Source organism: Oncorhynchus tshawytscha, linkage group LG06 (assembly GCF_018296145.1).
Source record: "Oncorhynchus tshawytscha isolate Ot180627B linkage group LG06, Otsh_v2.0, whole genome shotgun sequence".
Taxonomy (NCBI): domain Eukaryota; kingdom Metazoa; phylum Chordata; class Actinopteri; order Salmoniformes; family Salmonidae; genus Oncorhynchus; species Oncorhynchus tshawytscha.
The window spans coordinates 74348783-74369615 of record NC_056434.1 but is presented as its reverse complement, the minus strand read 5'-3'; the positions used below and the strand labels follow the sequence as shown (position 1 = coordinate 74369615).

Genomic DNA, 20833 nt, shown 5'->3' with positions numbered 1-20833 from the left:
GTGGACAACTATAAATACAGTTGAACTCTGAAGTTAACATACACACCACAGCATGATGCTGCCACCCCTGTGTTTCACGGTTGCCATGGTGTTCTTTGGCTTGCAAGCCTCCCCCTTTTCCCTCCAAACTTAAAGATGGTCATTGTGCCCAAACAGTTCTATTTTTGTTTCATCAGATCAGAGGACATTTCTCCAAAATGTATGATCTTTGTCCCCATGTGTAGTTGCAAACCGTAGTCTGGCTGTTTTATGGTGGTTTTGGAGCCGTTTCTTCTTCCTTGCCGAGCTGCCTTTCAGGATATGTTGAACAGGCAGTTAAACCACCGTTCCTAGGCCGTCATTGAAAATAAGAATTTGTTCTTAACTGACTTGCCTAGTTAAATAAAGGTAAAATAAATAAAATAAAAATATACGACTCGTTTTTACTGTGGATATAGATAGTTTTGTACCTGTTTCCTCCAGCATCTTCACAAGGTCCTTTGCTGTTGTTCTGGGATTGATTTGCACCAAAGTATGTTCATCTCTGGGAGACAGACTGCATCTCCTCCTGAGCAGTATGACGACTGCATGGTCCCATGGTGTTTATACTTGCGTACTATTGTTTGTACAGATGAACGTGGTACCTTTAGGTGTTTGGAAATTGCTCCCAAGGATGAACCAGACTTGTGGAGGTCTACAATTTTCTTTTCTGAGGTCTTGGCTGACTTCTTTTGATTTTCCCATGATGTCAAGCAAAGAGGCACTGAGTTTGAAGGTAGGCCTTGAAACACATTCACAGGTACACCTCCAATTGACTCAAATGGTGTCAATTAGCCTATCAGAAGCTTCTAAAGCCATGACGTCATTTTCTGGAATTTTCCAAGCTGTTTAACAGCACAGTCAACTTAGTGTATGTAAACTTCTGACCCACTGGAATTGTGATATAGTGAATTTTTTTGAAATAATCTGTCTGTAAACAATTGTTGGAAAAATGACTTGTGTCATGCACAAAGTAGATGTCCTAACCGACTTGCCAAAACTATAGTTTGTTAACAAGAAATTTGTGGAATGGTTGAATAACGAGTTTTAATGACAGTGTATGTAAACTTCCGACTTCAACTGTACCTCGGTGTCTGGCTAGAATGTAAACTCTCCTTCCAAACTCACATTAAGCATCTCCAATCCAAAGTTAAATTTCGTAACAAAGCCTCCTTTACTCACGCTGCCAAACATACCCTGGAAAAACTGACTATCTTACCAATCCTTGACTTCGGCGAAAAATTGGAGACTTATATCTCTCTCACTAACTTTTAAGAGTTAGCTGTCAGAACAGCTTACCGATTGCTGCAGCTGTACACAGCCCATCTGTAAATAGCCCATCCAACCAACTACCTACCTCATCCCCATATTTTTTTGTGTTTTTCTGCTCTTTTGCACACCAGTATTTCTACTTGCACATCCTCATCTGCACATATATCACTCCAGTGTAAATTCCTAAATTGTAATTGCTTCCCCACTATTTGCCTATTTAGTGCCTTACCTCCTTACTTCATTTGCACAGGCTGTATTCAGATTTTTCATATTGTGTTATTGACTGTACGTTTGTTTATCCCATGTGTAACTCTGTGTTGTTGTTTTTGTCGCACTGCTCTGCTTTATCTTGGACAGGTTGCAGTTGTAAATGAGAACTTGTTCTCAACAAGTAACCTGCCTAAATGATTACCGCCCCGTGGCACACACGTCAGTAGCCATGAAGTGCTTTGTGAAAGGCTGGTCATGGCTCACATCAACAGTATCCTCCCGGACACTCGAAACCCACTCCAATTCGCATACCGCCCCAACAGATCCACAGATGATGCAAACTCAATCGCACTCCACACCTCCCTTTCCCACCTGTACAAAAGGAACACCTATGTGAGAATTCTGTTCATCGACTACAGCTCAGCATTCAAACACCATAGTGCCCACGAAGCTCATCACTAAGCTAAGCACTCTGGGACTAAACACCTCTCTCTGCATCTGGATCCTGGACTTCCTCGCAGGCCGCCCTCAGGTGGTAAGAGTAGGCAACAACACGTCTGCCATGCTGATCTTTAACACTGGGGCCCCTCAGGGGTGTGTACTTAGTCCCCTCTTGCATTCCCTGTTCACCCACGACTGCATGGCCAAACACAACTCCAACACCATTATTACATTTGCTGACGACACAACAGTGGTAGGCCTGATCACCGTCAACTATGAGACAGCCTATAGGGAGGAGGTCAGAGAACTGGCAGTGTGGTGCCAGGACAACAACCTCTCCATCAATGTGAGCAAGACAAAGGAGCTGATCGTGGACTACAGGAAAAGGCAGGCCGAACAGGCCCCCAATAACATCGACGGGGCTGTAGTGGAGCTGGTCGAGAGTTTCAAGTTCCTTGGTGTCCACATCACCAAAGAACTATCGTGTTCCAAACATACCAAGACAGTCGTGAAGAGGGTACGACAAAACCTTTTCCCCCTCAGGAGACTGAAAAGAGTTAGCATGGGCCCCCAGATCCTCAAAAGGTTCTACAGCTGCACCATCGAGAGCATCCTGACCGGTTGCATCACCGCCTGGTATGGCAACAGCTCGACATCTGACCGTAAGGCGCTACAAAGGTTAGTGCGAATGGCCCAGTACATCACTGGGGCCAAGTTTCCTGCCATCCAGGACCTATATAATAGGCGGTGTCAGAGGAAAGCCCATAAAATTGTCAGACTCTCCAGTCATCCAAGTTTTAGACTGTTTTCTCTGCTACCGCATGGTAAGCGGTACCGAAGCGTTAAGTCTAGGACCAAAAGACTCCACAACAGCTTCTACCCCCAAGCCATTAGACTGCTGAACAATTCATAAAAATCGCCACGGGACAATTTACATTGACAATAAATAATACAACCTGAAACTTGATCTTTGTTATGTAATGGGAAGCACACAACACAGGCGAACTACCACATTTTTGCAACTGTTTCTAAGTGTAAAATTCTTCCCTATGACAGTATATTAATGGGTTAAGTTGATCGAATAAAGTAATTTGACCTAAATTCTGAAATGTTGAGCTATGTCTGTGACCTCTGGTGTCCCCTCTTACCGGTGAGTCGATCTTGAGGAGTGCGATGTCGGACTTCTCATCCATGTCTTTGATATTGGCGTCGTAGGTTGCGCCACTCTTCAGCTCCACCTTTACTCGATGTTTATTGGCCACAACATGGGCGTTGGTCACAATCTGTCCATCCTCTGACACCACAAACCCTGAGCCACTGGACACTGCCACCTCCCGCTTAGAATATGTCATCCTGAGAGAGAGGGAGAGAGGGAGATAGATATGCAGAAAGGGAGAGAAAGAGAGAGAGATACATTTATAGAGAGAAAGGGAGTGATTCATAGAAATAGGGAGGAGAAGGTGGATGGAGAGATGAAAACAGGGAAAGAGGATGCAAGGCAGAAGGAGAAGTATGTTAAAAGGGAGGGTTTTAACTTAAATGTTTTACCAACTAGTGTGGTCTCACATCCAGGTGGGTTGTAAATTAAACTCTGGTATGTGTCTACAGATATTCAAGGACGAACACATACACACACACACACAGCTGTGTTTTCGTGACATTTCTGGACTTTTTGGAGTGTAAAAGTTTCACCTTTAAAAATGATATTTTCCCTAACCCTAAACCTAACCCTAATCCCAAAACCTTAAATCTAACCCTTCAATTTAAAATGGCATTTGAACAAATTCAGGGACCTGAAAAAAGTTATTGTTTTCCTACCTTCTCAGGACATTAAGGTGAAGTGTTAGGACATTGGGGTCCTGATAATGTAGGAAAACAAGTACACACACACACACAGGTGCCGCTCTTACTTGCGATAGAGTTCAATGTGAACCACGGCTGGGGCGATCCTCTCCACCACGTCAGCGATAAAGTTGTATTTGTGTCTCAGACTGTTCGGGTTGTCCTGGGCTAGAAACACATCAACAGAGACAGGACGTTGGGATAAAAAAAAATGAACTCAAAAACAACCACAAACACAAATACAACGAAATGATGTAACAGCAATGCAAGAATAAGCCCAGTATATGAAACTGGTCCCAAAGAGAAATGGAAAAGATGACAGTCCATTTGTGGCATAGACAGAGTCTTCCCTGAGCTTCTGTCTCTGTCTGTAAGTGCCTTTGACTCTTCTGCAAGGAGATAAGTCAGAAAATGTTGATGACTGACCATGTAATTACATCATACTGAGAAGGCATACAAGTATTTTTCCAGGCTGTGAATTACAGTAAGTCTTCTCTGAAGATTATCATAGACATTTGGCTTTTTAAAGATAAGATAATCATGTTTCATCTCCTTCATCTTTCCACACCCCTCGAGTAATTATGTTTCAAATAAAGGAAGAAAGCACCATAGAGGTTTTGTCATACAATCCAAAACCTTGCTGTAGTTTGCAAAGGTTGTTTAGTTCAATTATATTACATGGGAAAGAGACGCCCATAAGCCTAGCAGATGGGTTGTGAAAAAAAAAACTTCCTGCTTGAGGCACAGTTAAACCAACACAAGAGTAGAATGAGCACAGTCTTGGCATACTGTATCCTACTTAATTATATGTTGAGAATAGCCCATTTCTTTCCTGTGTAGGAAGGGAAATTCCATGATAACATCCATATCCTCAGGATAGCTGTAATTTGCCCCAAGATATGGGGATAGTATGATGGCATATGTCCCTGGTTCAAATGTTTAAGATATGAGTGCATCGGTCCGCGGGCCTGCTCCGGTATCTAGACCTGAGATCAATCTGAAGTATCTAAAGAGGTCATCTTTACCACTTGACCTCTTCATTGTGCAATGTTATGATGATACTTGGCACGTCCTCTTGACACAGACAGACTGATTTGTTTCCACAGACACATCATTGCATTGGAAATGAAGGAGAATGGGGTTTTGGCCAGTTGATGACGAAATCTTTCTTGCTGATTTGGGAAAATCACAAAGCAGATGTAGTCAGTGTGTGGTTCTTCCATAGCAGTGCAGGTTACTATTGCCAGTGTTGCCTCGTCTGTAGACCGTGACAGGATATTTCTTAATGAGACACTCTGTCTGAGGAGCTGGGGCTCAGATCAGGTCAACGACTGCTGGGATGAAGTCGACCGCTGGACAAATAGAAAAGCATATGGACCAAGGATGAGAGCATCTACTTGAACCTCAACTCCCTCCAAAATCCTGAATATCATTGGAATGCCTTTGAAAAGGAGTTTTAATAACTATCGGTTTTTACTGTTCTGAAATGATGGAGGACAAATGCATAAGCCTTACAGAACTACATACATACAGTATGTTGAGTCGACCCACAGTTCCATATGCATAAGCCTTACAGAACTACATACATACAGTATGTTGAGTCGACCCACAGTTCCATATGCATAAGCCTTACAGAACTACATACATACAGTATGTTGAGTCGACCCACAGTTACATATGCATAAGCCTTACAGAACTACATACATACAGTATGTTGAGTCGACCCACAGTTACTGTCTGCCAGGAATTGACAGAGTAAAATAAATACAAATTAAAGATATCCTATGTACGCACACGCACACACAGTTAAATCGAGATAATGGCTTTTTGATTGAAGTGTTCTGACCCGAGGCAGGCATGCTTCACTACAGACTGAGAGAGAGGAGAGAGAGGGGGACCAGGGGAGACGCTCTTAAACAGCTATACAAGCTATACATAGATTTAGGGTATTCAAGCATCAGGCTTCAGGTCTCATTTTTAATTGAACAATGTCATGTTGATGAAATAAATCAAAACTTAAATTCTACAGAGGCAAAGCAAAGCCTATCCTATCAGGGTGTAGATGTAGCCTGTCTATTGCGGCTCCCTGAAAGGTAGTCCTTGTTGTCCTATCAGTTACCTTCTTCTGGCCTGGCCTGGCCTGGCTGTCTGGCTGTCTGGCTGTGCTCCTGTAGCCTTTAACTTCACCTCCTCAGAGGTGGGGGAACCAGACGAAAGAGTGGAGGAGGATGGGGGTAGTATAGTTATCCTAAATGATTCTGTAGTGCCACATCTTCTCTTGACTTGTCTCGTTAAGGCTATGCAACATATAGCAATGCACAAAACCACTCATAAGTTCATACGGCAGGTAGCTCAGTGGTTAAGAGCATTGGGACTGTAGGCTAACCGTAAGGTCACTGGTTCGACCCCCCCGAGCTGACGAGGTGAAAAATCTGTCGATGTGCCCTTGAGCAAGGCACCTAAACCTATTTGCTCCTGTATGTCACTCTGGATAAGGGCATCTATTAAATGACTCAAATGTTTAAAAAATGTAATGAAACAATGTGCTTGTCATGCTGTCCATGGGCCAGCTCAGTAACCTCCTGTCAAAGAGACATTCAATCCCTCTATTAGACACACTGTGTCCATCTCCCTATAATTCCCATATGTCTGCTATACAAACTCACTGACCTCTGATTCTTGTATCAAGCACTCCCCAACACACACAGGTCTGCCTGCCTGTCCACACTGTTGCTGCTTTATGAGTTTTTCCATAAGGAAGCTGCTCTTCCTTTCCCCCATCCTACGGGCAGAGGGATTGGGTTGCAGTGTCAGTGGGGTTGTATTCCCTCTGCGGTATTACTGTAGTCCAGGTCCCTTGCTGCAAGGCTGTGGTGCAGCAAATGCATTGGCTCCACTGAATACACACTCACTAAGTCTTTGAAAGGGTCCCCTAAGTCACATGAAACATATTCCCTGATCTGTGTGAACATACACGGAAAAGCCCAATCCCAATTCAATCCCTAGACCATTGTTTCGTGGTAACCCTACTGATGAATTTAAAGTGCCAAGAGAGGAAGGGGAGAGGGAGAGAGGGAGAGAGAAAGAAAGAAAACAGAGCGCTGAAAGGAAGAGTGGCAAGTGAGAGGCAGAGATGAGAAGGCTGGGAGAAAATACTTGTACGATCAGCATACTGTACATGATCCACCAAGCATAATCACAGACAATTTTCATTCTCTAACTGTACACCAACACAGCTTGCCAATGTAAAGCTAGCAAGCCCCAATCACTCACTAGAGCTATGCATTATGTTGCTGTTCCTTTGGGTGTGTATTGAAATGAAATGCATGAAAAGGTTGTTCTCAACATCCTAAAATCAACATGTTTATTCTTTTACCTCTTGTAAAATATCAATACATCTCAAACGTGTTTCTGCAGGCCATATATGCCATTCTGTGACTAAATTAAATCATTAAGAAAACACACAACGGGCCCACGGGACAGCAAGATTTGACCTGAATCGTGTGCCAGCTCAAACAACTTGCATAATCGACAACTTCAGAAAACAGATTCAAATGACATCATGCACCAGTGTAATTGAATGTGTTTGCTTTAAGAGAGGCCATTGAGGCCAGTGGTCCGGAGCCTCTCTTTACTTGGCCAGGGGCCTTCATGTAGCTTGGCACAGAGCTGCACTCTGTTTTCTTAGGCTGTCTGGAGCTGGAGAGGAGCTGGATCAAATGTTTGCATCCCAAATGTTTGCAAAATCACTGAGGAGACACTCTCTGACATAACTTTGGCATGCCTTGTGTGTCCTTGTGATGGAAAAGGTAAACATGTGGAGATATTAAAAATAGATAGTCTACTGTCATACACATACTGTACATTATGTGCCTGCACACGTACATTAACTGTCTGACAATGAATCATCTAGAACCCAAAAGGGTTCTTCAGCTGTCTCCATAGGAGAACCCTTTGAATAACCCTTTTGGGTTCCAAGTAGAACCTTTTCCACAGAGGGTTCTACCTGAAACCAAAAAGGGTTCTCCTATGGGGACAGCCGAAGAACCCTTTTGAACCCTTGTGGTCCAACTAAGAACTAAACACATGGGGCCTGATTCTGACTTTCCTACGCACTCCTTTCCTTGTCACTTCTCAGTAGTTGGAATTCAGACTAACATGAAGATGTGTGAAGGACTTTGCAGACGTGATTCCATTCCGCACGCTGAATAAATGTAATTCAATCGCTGAAAACCCTCCCACTCGCTGGACAAGAGATTTTCATTCAATGTGGTTTTCAGTACATTTATCTTAAGCCATCCCTTTAAATACAGTGTACCTTTAATTAGAATTTTGTCGACAGGTTTAATAGAATATATCGAGAGAACAGGTTCAGAATATTAGCAATCAATGAAAGAAAGCCATCTATAGTATATGCATATGAGTCTTTGTTTCAGCACCAATTGGTACTTTTAAAAATACCCTGATCTTGTAGATTATTTAGGGGTTGGAAAGTATTTATGAATCATAAAAAAACAGACTTGGAGAGCCTTTGGCATGAAAGAAAAAAACAGTGTTTTGATCCATTCTGAAAATTGCCACACTCAGTTCTTTAACCCACGGTAATGTTGGAAGATAAGTGTACATAGAATTATAATAGGGAGAATACTGCACAGAGGAAGCAAATTAAGGTAAACTAAACAATGGAATTATATGGAATGATAATGTAGGCCATACCAACTGAAGGGAACTAAAAGTACATTGGCAGTTGAATATGTGTTATTAAGCCTACTGACAGACGATACTGATAGAGGCTAATATTTAACATGATAGAAATAGGAAATGTCGGAGTAACTCATAATTAAAAGATTCGAGAGTACCCATCCCTGCAAGTTAAAAGGTTGTACAATTTAAATTCTGCATAATGGCACAGCATTTCATAAACTTTACTGTGGGAAAGTTGATATGTGAATATGCTTCAGTTTGCTCTCATATGACTTTTTTCACACTAAGATTGAATCATACTACAATGGCTCCGACGCTCGTCGGATGTGGCAGGGCTTGCAAACCATTACAGACTACAAATGGAAGCACAGCTGCGTGCTGCCCAGTGACACAAGCATACCAGACAAGCTAAATCACTTCTATGCTCGCTTCGAGGCAAGCAACACTGAGGCATGCATGAGAGCATCAGCTGTTCCGGACAACTGTGTGATCACACTCTCCGTAGCAGACGTAAGACCTTTAAACAGGTCAACATACAAGGCTGCAGGGCCAGACGGATTACCAGGACGTGTGCTCCGGGCATGTGCTGACCAACTGGCTGGTGTCTTCACTGACATTTTCAACATGTCCCTGATTGAGTCTGTAATACCAACATGTTTCAAGCAGACCACCATAGTCCCTGTGCCCAAGAACACAAAGGCAACCTGCCTAAATGACTACAGATCTGTAGCACTCACGTCCTTAGCCATGAAGTGCTTTGAAAGGCTGGTAATGGCTCACATCAACATCATTATCCCAGAAACCCTAGACTCACTCCAATTTGCATACCGCCCAAACAGATACACAGATGATGCAATCTCGATTGCACTCCACACTGCCCTTTCCCACCTGGACAAAAGGAACACCTATGTGAGAATGCTATTCATTGACTACAGCTCAGCGTTCAACACCATAGTACCCTCAAAGCTGATCACTAAGATAAGGAACCTGGGACTAAACACCTCCCTCTGCAACTGGATCCTGGACTTTCTGACGAACAGCCCCCAGGTGGTGAGGGTAGGTAGCAACACATCTGCCACGTTGATCCTCAACACTGGAGCTCCCCAGGGGTACGTGCTCAATCCCCTCCTGTACTCCCTGTTCACCCACAACTGCATGGCCAGGCACGACTCCAACACCATCATTAAGTTTGCAGACGACACAACACTGGTAGGACTGATCAACGACAACAACGAGACAGCCTATAGGGAGGAGGTCAGAGACCTGGCTGGGTGGTGCCAGAATAACAACCTGTCCCTCAATGTAACCAAGACTAAAGAGTTGATTGTGGACTACAGGAAAAGGAGCACCGAGCACGCCCCCATTCTCATCGACGGGGCTGTAGTGAAGCAGGTTGAGAGCTTCAAGTTCCTTGGTGTCAACATCAACAACAAACTAGAATCGTCCAAACACACCAAGACAGTCGTGAAGAGGGCACGACAAAGCTTATTCCCCCTCAGGAAACTAAAAAGATTTGGCATGGGTCCTGAGATCCTCAAAAGGTTCAACAGCTGCAACTTCGAGAGCAACCTGACCTGTTGCATCACTGCCTGGTACGGCAATTGCTTGGCCTCTGACCGCAAGGTACTTCAGAGGGTAGTGCGTACAGCCCAGTACATCACTGGGGCAAAGCTGCCTGCCTTCCAAGACCTCTACACCAGGCGGTGTCATAGACTGTTCTCTCTACTACCGCATGGCAAGCGGTACCGGAGTGCCCAGTCTAGGACAAAAAGGCTTCTCAACAGTTTTTACCCCCAAGCCATAAGACTCCTGAACAGGTCATCAAATGGTTACCCGGACTACAGTGCCTTGCGAAAGTATTCGGCCCCCTTGAACTTTGCGACCTTTTGCCACATTTCAGGCTTCAAACATAAAGATATAAAACTGTATTTTTTTGTGAAGAATCAACAACAAGTGGGACACAATCATGAAGTGGAACGACATTTATTGGATATTTCAAACTTTTTTAACAAATCAAAAACTGAAAAATTGGGCGTGCAAAATTATTCAGCCCCCTTAAGTTAATACTTTGTAGCGCCACCTTTTGCTGCGATTACAGCTGTAAGTCGCTTGGGGTATGTCTCTATCAGTTTTGCACATCGAGAGACTGACATTTTTTCCCATTCCTCCTTGCAAAACAGCTCGAGCTCAATGAGGTTGGATAGAGAGCATTTGTGAACAGCAGTTTTCAGTTCTTTCCACAGATTCTCGATTGGATTCAGGTCTGGACTTTGACTTGGCCATTCTAACACCTGGATATGTTTATTTTTGATCCATTCCATGGTAGATTTTGCTTTATGTTTTGGATCATTGTCTTGTTGGAAGACAAATCTCTGTCCCAGTCTCAGGTCTTTTGCAGACTCCATCAGGTTTTCTTCCAGAATGGTCCTGTATTTGGCTCCATCCATCTTCCCATCAATTTTAACCATCTTCCATGTCCCTGCTGAAGAAAAGCAGGCCCAAACCATGATGCTGCCACCACCATGTTTGACAGTGGGGATGGTGTTTTCAGGGTGATGAGCTGTGTTGCTTTTACACCAAACATAACATTTTGCATTGTTGCCAAAAAGTTCAATTTTGGTTTCATCTGACCAGAGCACCTTCTTCCACATGTTTGGTGTTTAAAGCTTGGGAATTCTTTTTGTATCCAAATCCGGCTTTAAACTTCTTCACAACAGTATCTCGGACCTGCCTGGTGTGTTCCTTGTTCTTCATGATGCTCTCTGGGCTTTTAACGGACCTCTGAGACTATCACAGTGCAGGTGCATTTATACGGAGACTTGATTACACACAGGTGGATTGTATTTATCATCATTAGTCATTTAGGTCAACATTGGATCATTCAGAGATCCTCACTGAACTTCTGGAGAGAGTTTGCTGCACTGAAAGTAAAGGGGCTGAATAATTTTGCACGCCCAATTTTTCAGTTTTTGATTGTTAAAAAAGTTTGAAATATCCAATAAATGTCGTTCCACTTCATGATTGTGTCCCACTTGTTGTTGATTCTTCACAAAAAAATACAGTTTTATATCTTTATGTTTGAAGCCTGAAATGTGGCAAAAGGTCGCAAAGTTCAAGGGGGCCGAATACTTTCGCAAGGCACTGTATCTGCATTGTGTGCCCCCCAACCCCTCTTTTTACACTGCTGCTACTCTCTGTTATATGCATAGTCCCTTTAACTATACATTCATGTACATCCTACCTCAATTGGCCTGACCAACCAGTGCTCCCGCATATTGGCTAACCGGGCTATCTGCATTGTGTCCCACCATCCGCCAACCCCTCTTTTTATGCTACTGCTACTCTCTGTTCATCATATATGCATAGTCACTTTAACCATACCTACATGCACATACTACCTCAATAAGCCTGACTAACCGGTGTTTGTATATAGCCTTGCTACTGTTATTTTCAAATGTTTTTTTACTGTTGTTTTATTTCTTTACTTACCTACACACACACACACACACACACACACACCTTTTTGTTCGCACTATTGGTTAGAGCCTGTACGTAAACATTTCACTGTTAGGTCTACCTACACTTGTCGTATTCGGCGCACGTGACAAATAAACTTTGATTTGATTTGACTCCAGCAATTCTAATGTCAAATTTATTTGAAACAAGTGTCAATCAGATTAGTCATTGACCTAGCTCTTATCAATAGCTCTTATCAAGTTGCATGGAGTATGTTATTATTGTTATCAGAAAAAAAGAAAGTAGATTTTCCACTTGGAACCGGTAGGTTCGCTAGACCTTATTCATGGTTTCCTCGAGTGTAAAGGTGGTGGAATTAAGTCAAGGTCAGAATACAGCATATTTGAAGACATACCTCTGCATCACCTTAATTTAGTCTAAACTACATGACCAAAAGTATGTGGACACCCGCTCGTCAAACATCTCATTCCAACATCATGGGCATTAATATGGGGTTAATATGGAGTCCCCCCTTTGCTGTTATAACAGCCTCCACTCTTCTGGGAAGGCCTTCCACTAGATGTTGGAACATTGCTGCAGGGACTTGCTTCCATGTAGTCAAAAGAACATTAGTGAGGTTAGGCATGATTAGGGCTGGCTTGTAGTTGGTGTTCCAATTCATTCCAAAGGTGTTTGATGGGGTTGAGGTCAGGGCTCTGTGCAGGCCAGTCAAGTTCTTCCACACCGATCTCGACAAACCATATCTGTATGGACCTTGCTTCCTGCATGGGGGCATTGTCATGTTGAAACAGGAAAGGGCCTTCCAAAAACTGTTGCCACTAAGTTGGAAGCAAAGAATCATCTAGAATGTCATTGTATGATGTAGCATTAAGATGTCCCTTCACTGGCACTAAGGAGCCTAGCCTGAACCATGAAAAACAGCCCCAGACCATTATTCCTCCTCCACCAAACTTTACAGTTGTCACTATGCATTGGGGCAGGTAACGTTCACCTTGCATCCGCCAAACCCAGATTTGTCTATTGGACTGCCAGATAGTGAAGTGTGATTCATCACTCCAGAGAACACATTTCCACTGCTCTAGATTCCAATGGCGGTGAGCTGTACACCACTCCAGCCGACACTTGGCATTGCACGTGGTGATCTTAGGCTTGTGTGCGGCTGCTCGGCCAAGGAAACCCATTTCATGAAGGTCCTGACGAACAGTTCTTGTGCTGATGTTGCTTCCAGAGACAGTTTGGAACTCGGTAGTGAGTGTTGCAACCGAGGATAAACATTTTTTTCACGCCACATGCTTCAGCCCTTGGCTGTCCCGTTCTGTGAGCTTGTGTGGCCTGCCACTTCGCAGCTGAGCCATTGATGCTCCTAGATGTTTCCACTTCACAATAACAGCACTTACAGTTGACCGGGGCAGTTCTAGAAGGCCAGAAATTTGACAAACTGACATGTTGGAAAGGTGGCATCCTATGATGGTGCAACGTTGAAAATCACTGAGCTCTTCAGTAAGGCCATTCTTCTGTCTATGGAGATTGCATGGCTGTGTGCTCGATTTTATACACCTGTCAGCAATGGGTGTGGCTGAAATAGCCAAATCCACCAATTTTAAGGGGTGTCCACATACATTAAATATATAAAAGTATCTCTATCCACAATGAATAGCAGGTGAATAGCACACTATAAAGGGAATTCCATTCCATTTCGGGTCGGAATCGGGCCCTTGGAGCACATCAAACACACAAACACAGTTAAAGATCACTGGCTCATCTCTCTACCACCTGTAGGTGAGTTGTGAGTGTGAAGGTTGTCTTTGTACTCTCCTCAGAGACACAAGGCACGTGCAATTAGAATGTTGAGGGAAATAGAAACCACTTAAAAGGCTGCCACAAATCTATTAATGTTATGATATTTCTGTGCTTTGTCAAAATGGGTGGGGTTATATCCTTCCTGTTTGGCCCTGTCTGGGGGTGACCTCGGATGGGGCCACAGTGTCTCCTGACCCCTCCTGTCTCAGCCTCCAGTATTTATGCTGCAGTAGTTTATGTGTCGGGGGCTGGGGTCAGTTTGTTATATCTGGAGTACTTCTCCTGTCCTATTCGGTGTCCTGTGTGAATCTAAGTGTGCGTTCTCTAATTCTCTCCTTCTCTCTTTCTTTCTCTCTCTCGGAGGACCTGAGCCCTAGGACCTGAGCTCCAGGACTACCTGACATGATGACTCCTTGCTGTCCCCAGTCCACCTGGCCATGCTGCTGTTCCAGTTTCAACTGACCTGAGCCCTAGGACCATGCCCCAGGACTACCTGACATGATGACTCCTTGCTGTCCCCAGTCCACCTGGCCATGCTGCTGCTCCAGTTTCAACTTCCACCTGACTGTGCTGCTGCTCCAGTTTCAACTGTTCTGCCTTATTATTATTGGACCATGCTGGTCATTTATGAACATTTGAACATCTTGGCCATGTTCTGTTATAATCTCCACCCGGCACAGCCAGAAGAGGACTGGCCACCCCACATATGCTCTCTCTAATTCTCTCTTTCTTTCTCTCTCTCGGAGGACCTGAGCCCTAGGACCATGCCCCAGGACTACCTGACATGATGACTCCTTGCTGTCCCCAGTCCACCTGACAGTGCTGCTGCTCCAGTTTCAACTGTTCTGCCTTATTATTATTCAACCATACTGGTCATTTATGAACATTTGAACATCTTGGCCATGTTCTGTTATAATCTCCACCCGGCACAGCCAGAAGAGGACTGGCCACCCCACATAGCCTGGTTCCTCTCTAGGTTTCTTCCTAGGTTTTGGCCTTTCTAGGGAGTTTTCCTAGCCACCGTGCTTCTACACCTGCATTGCTTGCTGTTTGGGGTTTTAGGCTGGGTTTCTGTACAGCACTTTGAGATATCAGCTGATGTACGAAGGGCTATATAAATAAATTTGATTTGATTTGATTTGATTTGATATTTCATAAGGAAAAAAATGTCTGGGATGGATAGATGGTCTGGTTTATGTTGTGTCCCACTGACTCTGATAACAAGTGTCTCCGTTTGCAGGTCAGCTGCACTGGCTGAAACTGAGGACTCACAGAGTGGAGTCCAAAGAAAGAAAAAATACATTATCCATGGTGAAGTCAGCAACAATGACCTATTGCATTAATTATGCTACTTTAGATAAATTAATTTGGAGGGTTATTCCCATGTGACTGTACGCATACCAGAGCTAATCCATACCGTTAATAACAAGTTAATAGAATTAGTGACTTAGTTCAAACAAGCAAAACTAAGCAAGGATTACTGCTTTTCATGTGTGAATGAACAAAAACCAGCGCATTTCAATGGTAGCCTTTGTTTTACTGTTAAAGGACACTTGATGTTTGTGCCCGTGGGATGCATAACCAGCTGCCACATCTGCATGTTGTTGCCCACCAGACTGTCACACACGGATTCCTTTCTGGTGAGAATTCATGACTCTAAATATCAGCAAGGCTGAATCTTATTTGATATAGATTGAATGGAACAATTATGCGTAATCGAGTTATGCTCACTGATTTCAAGTTAGGAAGCCACCAGTTATAATGATTATGAAATACACACGAACAGCACATTCAAGACAAGACGGTGAAATGGGAATTATATGTATAATATTCTTCAAAGACTTTACCTTTCCCACAAGCTCCCCGTTGAATGAACATAACAGGTGGCTGCTGAAGTTTCAGTGCCCGGTTGCTGACTCTCTTGAGCTCGCAGATGTTACGGTAAGATACACCGTCGCTACCACATACAGGGTCCGTGGTTTTGCAGGCGCAAACGCCGCTCTTCCCTCTTCTTCTGACAGTGGCAGAGTACCCCACTCCGCCGGACACAAAACACTCCAACCCTTCTCCGCACACCGGGTCTCCAAGCTTTCCATTGCCGCCGCACGCTTCGCCCTCTCCAGAGGCACACACGGGGCAGCAGTTGCAGTGGTCCAGGACTTGTCCTGCTAAGCACTCCGCTGGCATACGGGGACACATCGCCTTGTGACAACGAGTGGGACAGCTGATAACGTACCTATTGGAGATCTGTGCTTCAGCAAGTAGGGATGCCAAGCAAACGGTTACGCACAATATTGACCAAAACATGGTGGTTTACTGTGAAACACAGTTTCAAAATATGGGAAAGTAAACAAAAAGTGTCCGGGCTTCTCTAAACTTGCAGTACTTTGGTACATGTGAGCTGAGGAGTGTAGAGCAGAGCAGTTGATGTAAGGGATTAAGACAAGCTCCACTTCCACTGTGCACCAATAAGCAACTGAGTTTTTTTAGCTGGCACTGCATTTATATAAAAGCCTACTCAATTCCACATGACCCGGCACACTTTCTAGGCAATAACAATACGCATTTCTATGGTTGGTGTGTGTGTCACGTGCTAAAGGGAAGCGCTTTGGTATGTATTCATACCTTTTTTCATTAGGCCTATTTGAATTAATTCTATTTTTAAATAGACGAAATTTAGAATATGCTACACATTTGGAATAGGCCTATCCTGGATCAAAATGTGATTTTATGGGAAGCCATTGCATGTTTTATTAAAAACAATGCAACTGCATTTGCATCTGAGCTGAATAAATCACAATTAAAAAAGATATCTGAATTGAAAAAATTGTTAATGACACAAAAAGCAAACACTTTCTTCAGACTAGGTAGTGACTACTCTTTTCAACCTAGTCTGAGAGCATTTCGTATTATTCTGTACGTAAATCCGAGAACTTTATTTAGTATAATATGTGACGTTTCGTATGCTATGCAGTAATTTGAGGATGTCCATCGCCCATTTCGTATTATATGTTACGAATTAGATTCGAATTTGCAACCTATGGGACATATGGGATTTGACTCCAATTTCATTCAGATTATTAAAATACTATACGCCAATACCTCGCCATAGTAATAACAGGCAATACCTGCTATGTTCCTTTGAGAATCATTCGAAGTAGCAGGTAACGTGATCTCGTCTCACCTTCGCTACTTTTATTGTCGATGGAGCCCCTGACACACACAAAAAATAGACCAATATCTCTCAATTCTACGGATCACGTCAATTTATTATACACCGACAATATCTTACTTTATCTAGACAATGTACTGCAATTCCTCCTTAAAGCTTTAAAAATCATGGACAAATTCTTCATCTCAAGTTGTAAAATAAATCTAACCAAATCTGCCCTACTGCCTCTCAAGACCCCGATGAGGACTCCATCTCTACTTATGAAATCCCAATCGTTTCCCATTTTAAATATCTGGGAATAGATATACAGTATTTCCTTACTTCCTGAAATCATTGGCAGAAACTTTAACAGAACACTCAAATCAATTCAATATCCCAGTTGCTTTAACTTGCAGAATATCTATTGTAAAAATTCATATACTGCCACAGCTGAATTTCTGTAGCTCAAATGCTTCCCTTGTCTCCCCCTTCTGGCTATTGTGATAAAAACCATAGTGCAGTTTCAAAATGTATATGGCAAGGTAAGTGATTCCAGATCAAATGAACAAACTTGCAAAGAGGGAAAGACGTAGGACTATCCATACCAAACTTAAAACTGTCTCCTATTGCCCTGGAAGAGGTGGTCTTCACTGATATATCCCTTAAACAAATGTAAACTATGCTTTGGTCCTATTATTGCTCACACAATTTCTATGGCATGCCCATACTCCAAAATGTCACTATAACGCCTTGCGATCTGGGGGGCGACCTTTTGCATCAACCCAATGGTCGAAATGTTGAATCCTTCTCTTGCCAATATCATGGACAGTAATGGTTTGAGAAAATTCCAAGATTTGAAAGACACATACACTTATTTAGAACTTAGGTCAGCTACGCTGGCCAATGGAGCACCTTTGGGAAATCCAACTACCGAACCATCCAATGATGGGATTTAGAAATAAATTATCTGGGCTCCCGAAAGGACTGATCTCTTATAATACGATGAACAAAAATATAAACACAACATGTAAAGTGTTGGTCCCATGTTTCATGAGCTGAAATAAAAGATCCCAGAAATGTTCCATATGCACAAAAAGCTTTTTTTCTCTCATATTTTGTGTACAAATTTGTTTACATCCCTGTTAGTGAGCATTCATCCTTTACCAAGATAATCTATGTACCCGACAGGTGTGGCATATCAAGAAGCTGATTAAACAGCATGATCATTACACAGATGCACCATGTGCTGGAGACAAATAAAGGCCCCTCTAAAATGTTTAGTTTTGTCACACAACACAATGCCACAGATGTCTCAAGTTTTGAAGGAGTGTACCATTGGCATGCTGACTGCAGGAATGTCCACCAGAGCTGTTGTCAGATAATTGAATGTTAATTTCTCTACCATAAGCCGCCTCCAATGTCATTTTTTAGAATTTGGCAGTACATCCAGTTGGCCTTACAACCACAGACTACGTGTAACCACGCCAGCCCATGTTGCATGTTTTGTTTATACTTTTGGAAAGCTGATATTCTGAGCAAGCCATGAAAAGTACTTGAACAGAATATGGAACAATATGACCTTGGAATCCCATAGTCCGAACCATCAACATAGACATTTAAAGTTTGTTTGCAGACTCTATTTATACGAAGGAAATGTTTTACGGTGAAATTGGCCCCAACTTCCAACTACTCACCGTGTCTCCTAAATCAGGTAGGCACATTCCTCCATATGATGCGGGAGTGCCCTGCAGTTAAATGCTGCTGGTGACAAATTACAAAGTAAATATTCAATGCATTGCATCTATTATGTTACTTAACAATGACACTTTAGCTCTTTAAATATCTCAAACAATCAGAGATGATTACTGATGGCATGCAGCACAGCCACAAAACTGATGTTGGCTCTTAGATGGCAATCACCTCACGCTCTCCCAATGCGCCAGTGAGTACAGGTACTGTTAGAAGTTATAACGTTAGAATTATCGACAGCGAGACTGAATGGTGCTGGTCAAGAAACATTTGAGGCCTGGACGAATATACTTGACTCTGTAAAGAATAATCTCAGCTAAAGCCCAACACATACATCACATGCAAAAAAATATTACAGCTGTAATCGCAGCAAAAGGTAGCGCTACAAAGTATTAACTTAAGGGGGCTGAATAATTTTGCACGCCCAATTTGTCAGTTTTTGATTGTTAAAAAGTTTGAAATATCCAATAAATGTCGGTCCACCTCATGATTGTGTCCCACTTGTTGTTGATTCTTCACAAAAATACAGTTTTATATCTTTATGTTTGAAGCCTGAAATGTGGCAAAAGGTCGCAAAGTTCAAGGGGGCCGAATACAGGGATATTTTCTATGGTTTAATGATGGACCAATACTCAGGGCCCAGGCAAGGCACTGTAGAGCAGCTTTAAGAAGCCTCAAATGTCAACGCAAATTAAAACATATTCAAGGCACTGTAGAGCAGCAGCCTCTAAGGTGCAGAGTTGCGTAACCGGGTGGTAGCCTGCTAGTGATGGCTATTTAACAGTCTGACGGCCTTGAGATAGAAGCTGTTTTTCAGTCTCTCAGGCCCTGCTTTGATGCACTTGTACTGACCTCACCTTCTGGATGATAGCGGGGTGAACAGGCCGTGGCTCGGGTGGTTGATGTCTTTGATAATCTTTTTGGCCTTCCTGTGACATCGGGTGCTGTAGGTGTCCTGGAGGGCAGGCAGTGTACCCACGGTGATGCTTTGGGAAGACCGCACCACCCTCTGGAGAGCCCTGTGTTTGCGAGCAGTGCAGTTGCCGTACCAGGCAGTGATACAGCCCGACAATAAGCTCTCGGTTGTGCATCTGTAAGTTTCTGAGGGTCTTAGGGGCCAAGCCACATTTATTCAGCCTCCTGAAGTTGAAGAGGCGCTGTTGCGCCTTCTTCACCACACTGTCTGTGTGGATGGACCATTTCAGATCGTCAGTGATGTGTACGCCGAGGAACTTGAAGCTTTCCACATTCTCTACTGCGGCCGTCGATGTGGATAGGAGCAGTCTCCCTCCGCTGTTTCCTGAAGTCAACGATTAGCTCCTTCGTTTTGTTTACATTGAGGTTATTTTCCTGGCACCACTCCTCCAGGGCCATTACCATGTAGGCTTTCTCGTCATTGTTGGTAATCAGGCATACTACTGTTGTGTCGTCTGCAAACTTGAGTTGGAGGCGTGCGTGGCCACGCAGTCATGGGTAAACAGGGAGTACAGGATGGGGCTGAACAAACACCTTTGTGGGGCCTCTGTGTTGAGGATCAGCGAAGTGGAGGTGTTGTTTCCTACCTTCACCACTTGGGGGAGCCCGTCAGGAAGTCCATGACAGTGTGCAGTGCAATGTCGATTGCATCGTCTGTGGATCTATTGGCGCGGTAAGCAAATTTAAGTGTGTCTAGGGTGTCAGGTAAGGTAGAGGTGATATGATCCGTAACTAGCCTCTCAAAGCACTTCATGATGACAGAAGTGAGTGCTATGGGGCGATAGTCATTTAGTTCCGTTACCTTTTCTTTCTTGGGTACAGGAACAATGGTGGACATCTTGAAGCAAGTGGGGACAGCAGATTGGGATAGGGAGAGATTGAATATGTCCATAAACACTCCAGCCAGCTGGTCTGCGCATGCTCTGAGGATGCGGCTAAAGACGCTGTCTGGGCTGGCAGACTTGTGAGGGTTAACACGCTTAAATGTCTTACTCACGTCAGCCACGGAGAACGAGAGCCCACAGTCCTTGGGAGCGGACCATATCGGTGGCACTGTGTTATCCTCAAAGCGGGCGAAGGCGTTTAGCTTGTCTGGGAGCAAGATGGTGTTTTTTCCCCTTTGTAATCCGTGAATGTCTGTTGTCCCTGCCAACAGTGGCGATTTTAGCATGTAAATCTTGTTGGGGGAAAAAA

The 20833-nt window shown here is 43.5% G+C and overlaps 1 protein-coding gene across 1 annotated transcript in view; it reads right to left on the bottom strand.

The window, feature by feature from the left end:
- Nucleotides 1-16251, bottom strand: part of LOC112253081 (serine protease HTRA1A-like) — a 33650-nt gene extending 17399 nt beyond the window's left edge. The window contains exons 1-3 of the mRNA XM_024424981.2: nt 15612-16251; nt 3852-3951; nt 3090-3294 (exon numbers count right to left, since the gene is read on the bottom strand). Coding sequence (XP_024280749.1) covers nt 3090-3294; nt 3852-3951; nt 15612-16071 — 765 coding nt within the window. The 5' untranslated portion in view covers nt 16072-16251. The remainder of the gene's footprint in view (nt 1-3089; nt 3295-3851; nt 3952-15611) is intronic.
- Between the last annotated feature and the right edge of the window lie 4582 nt (nt 16252-20833).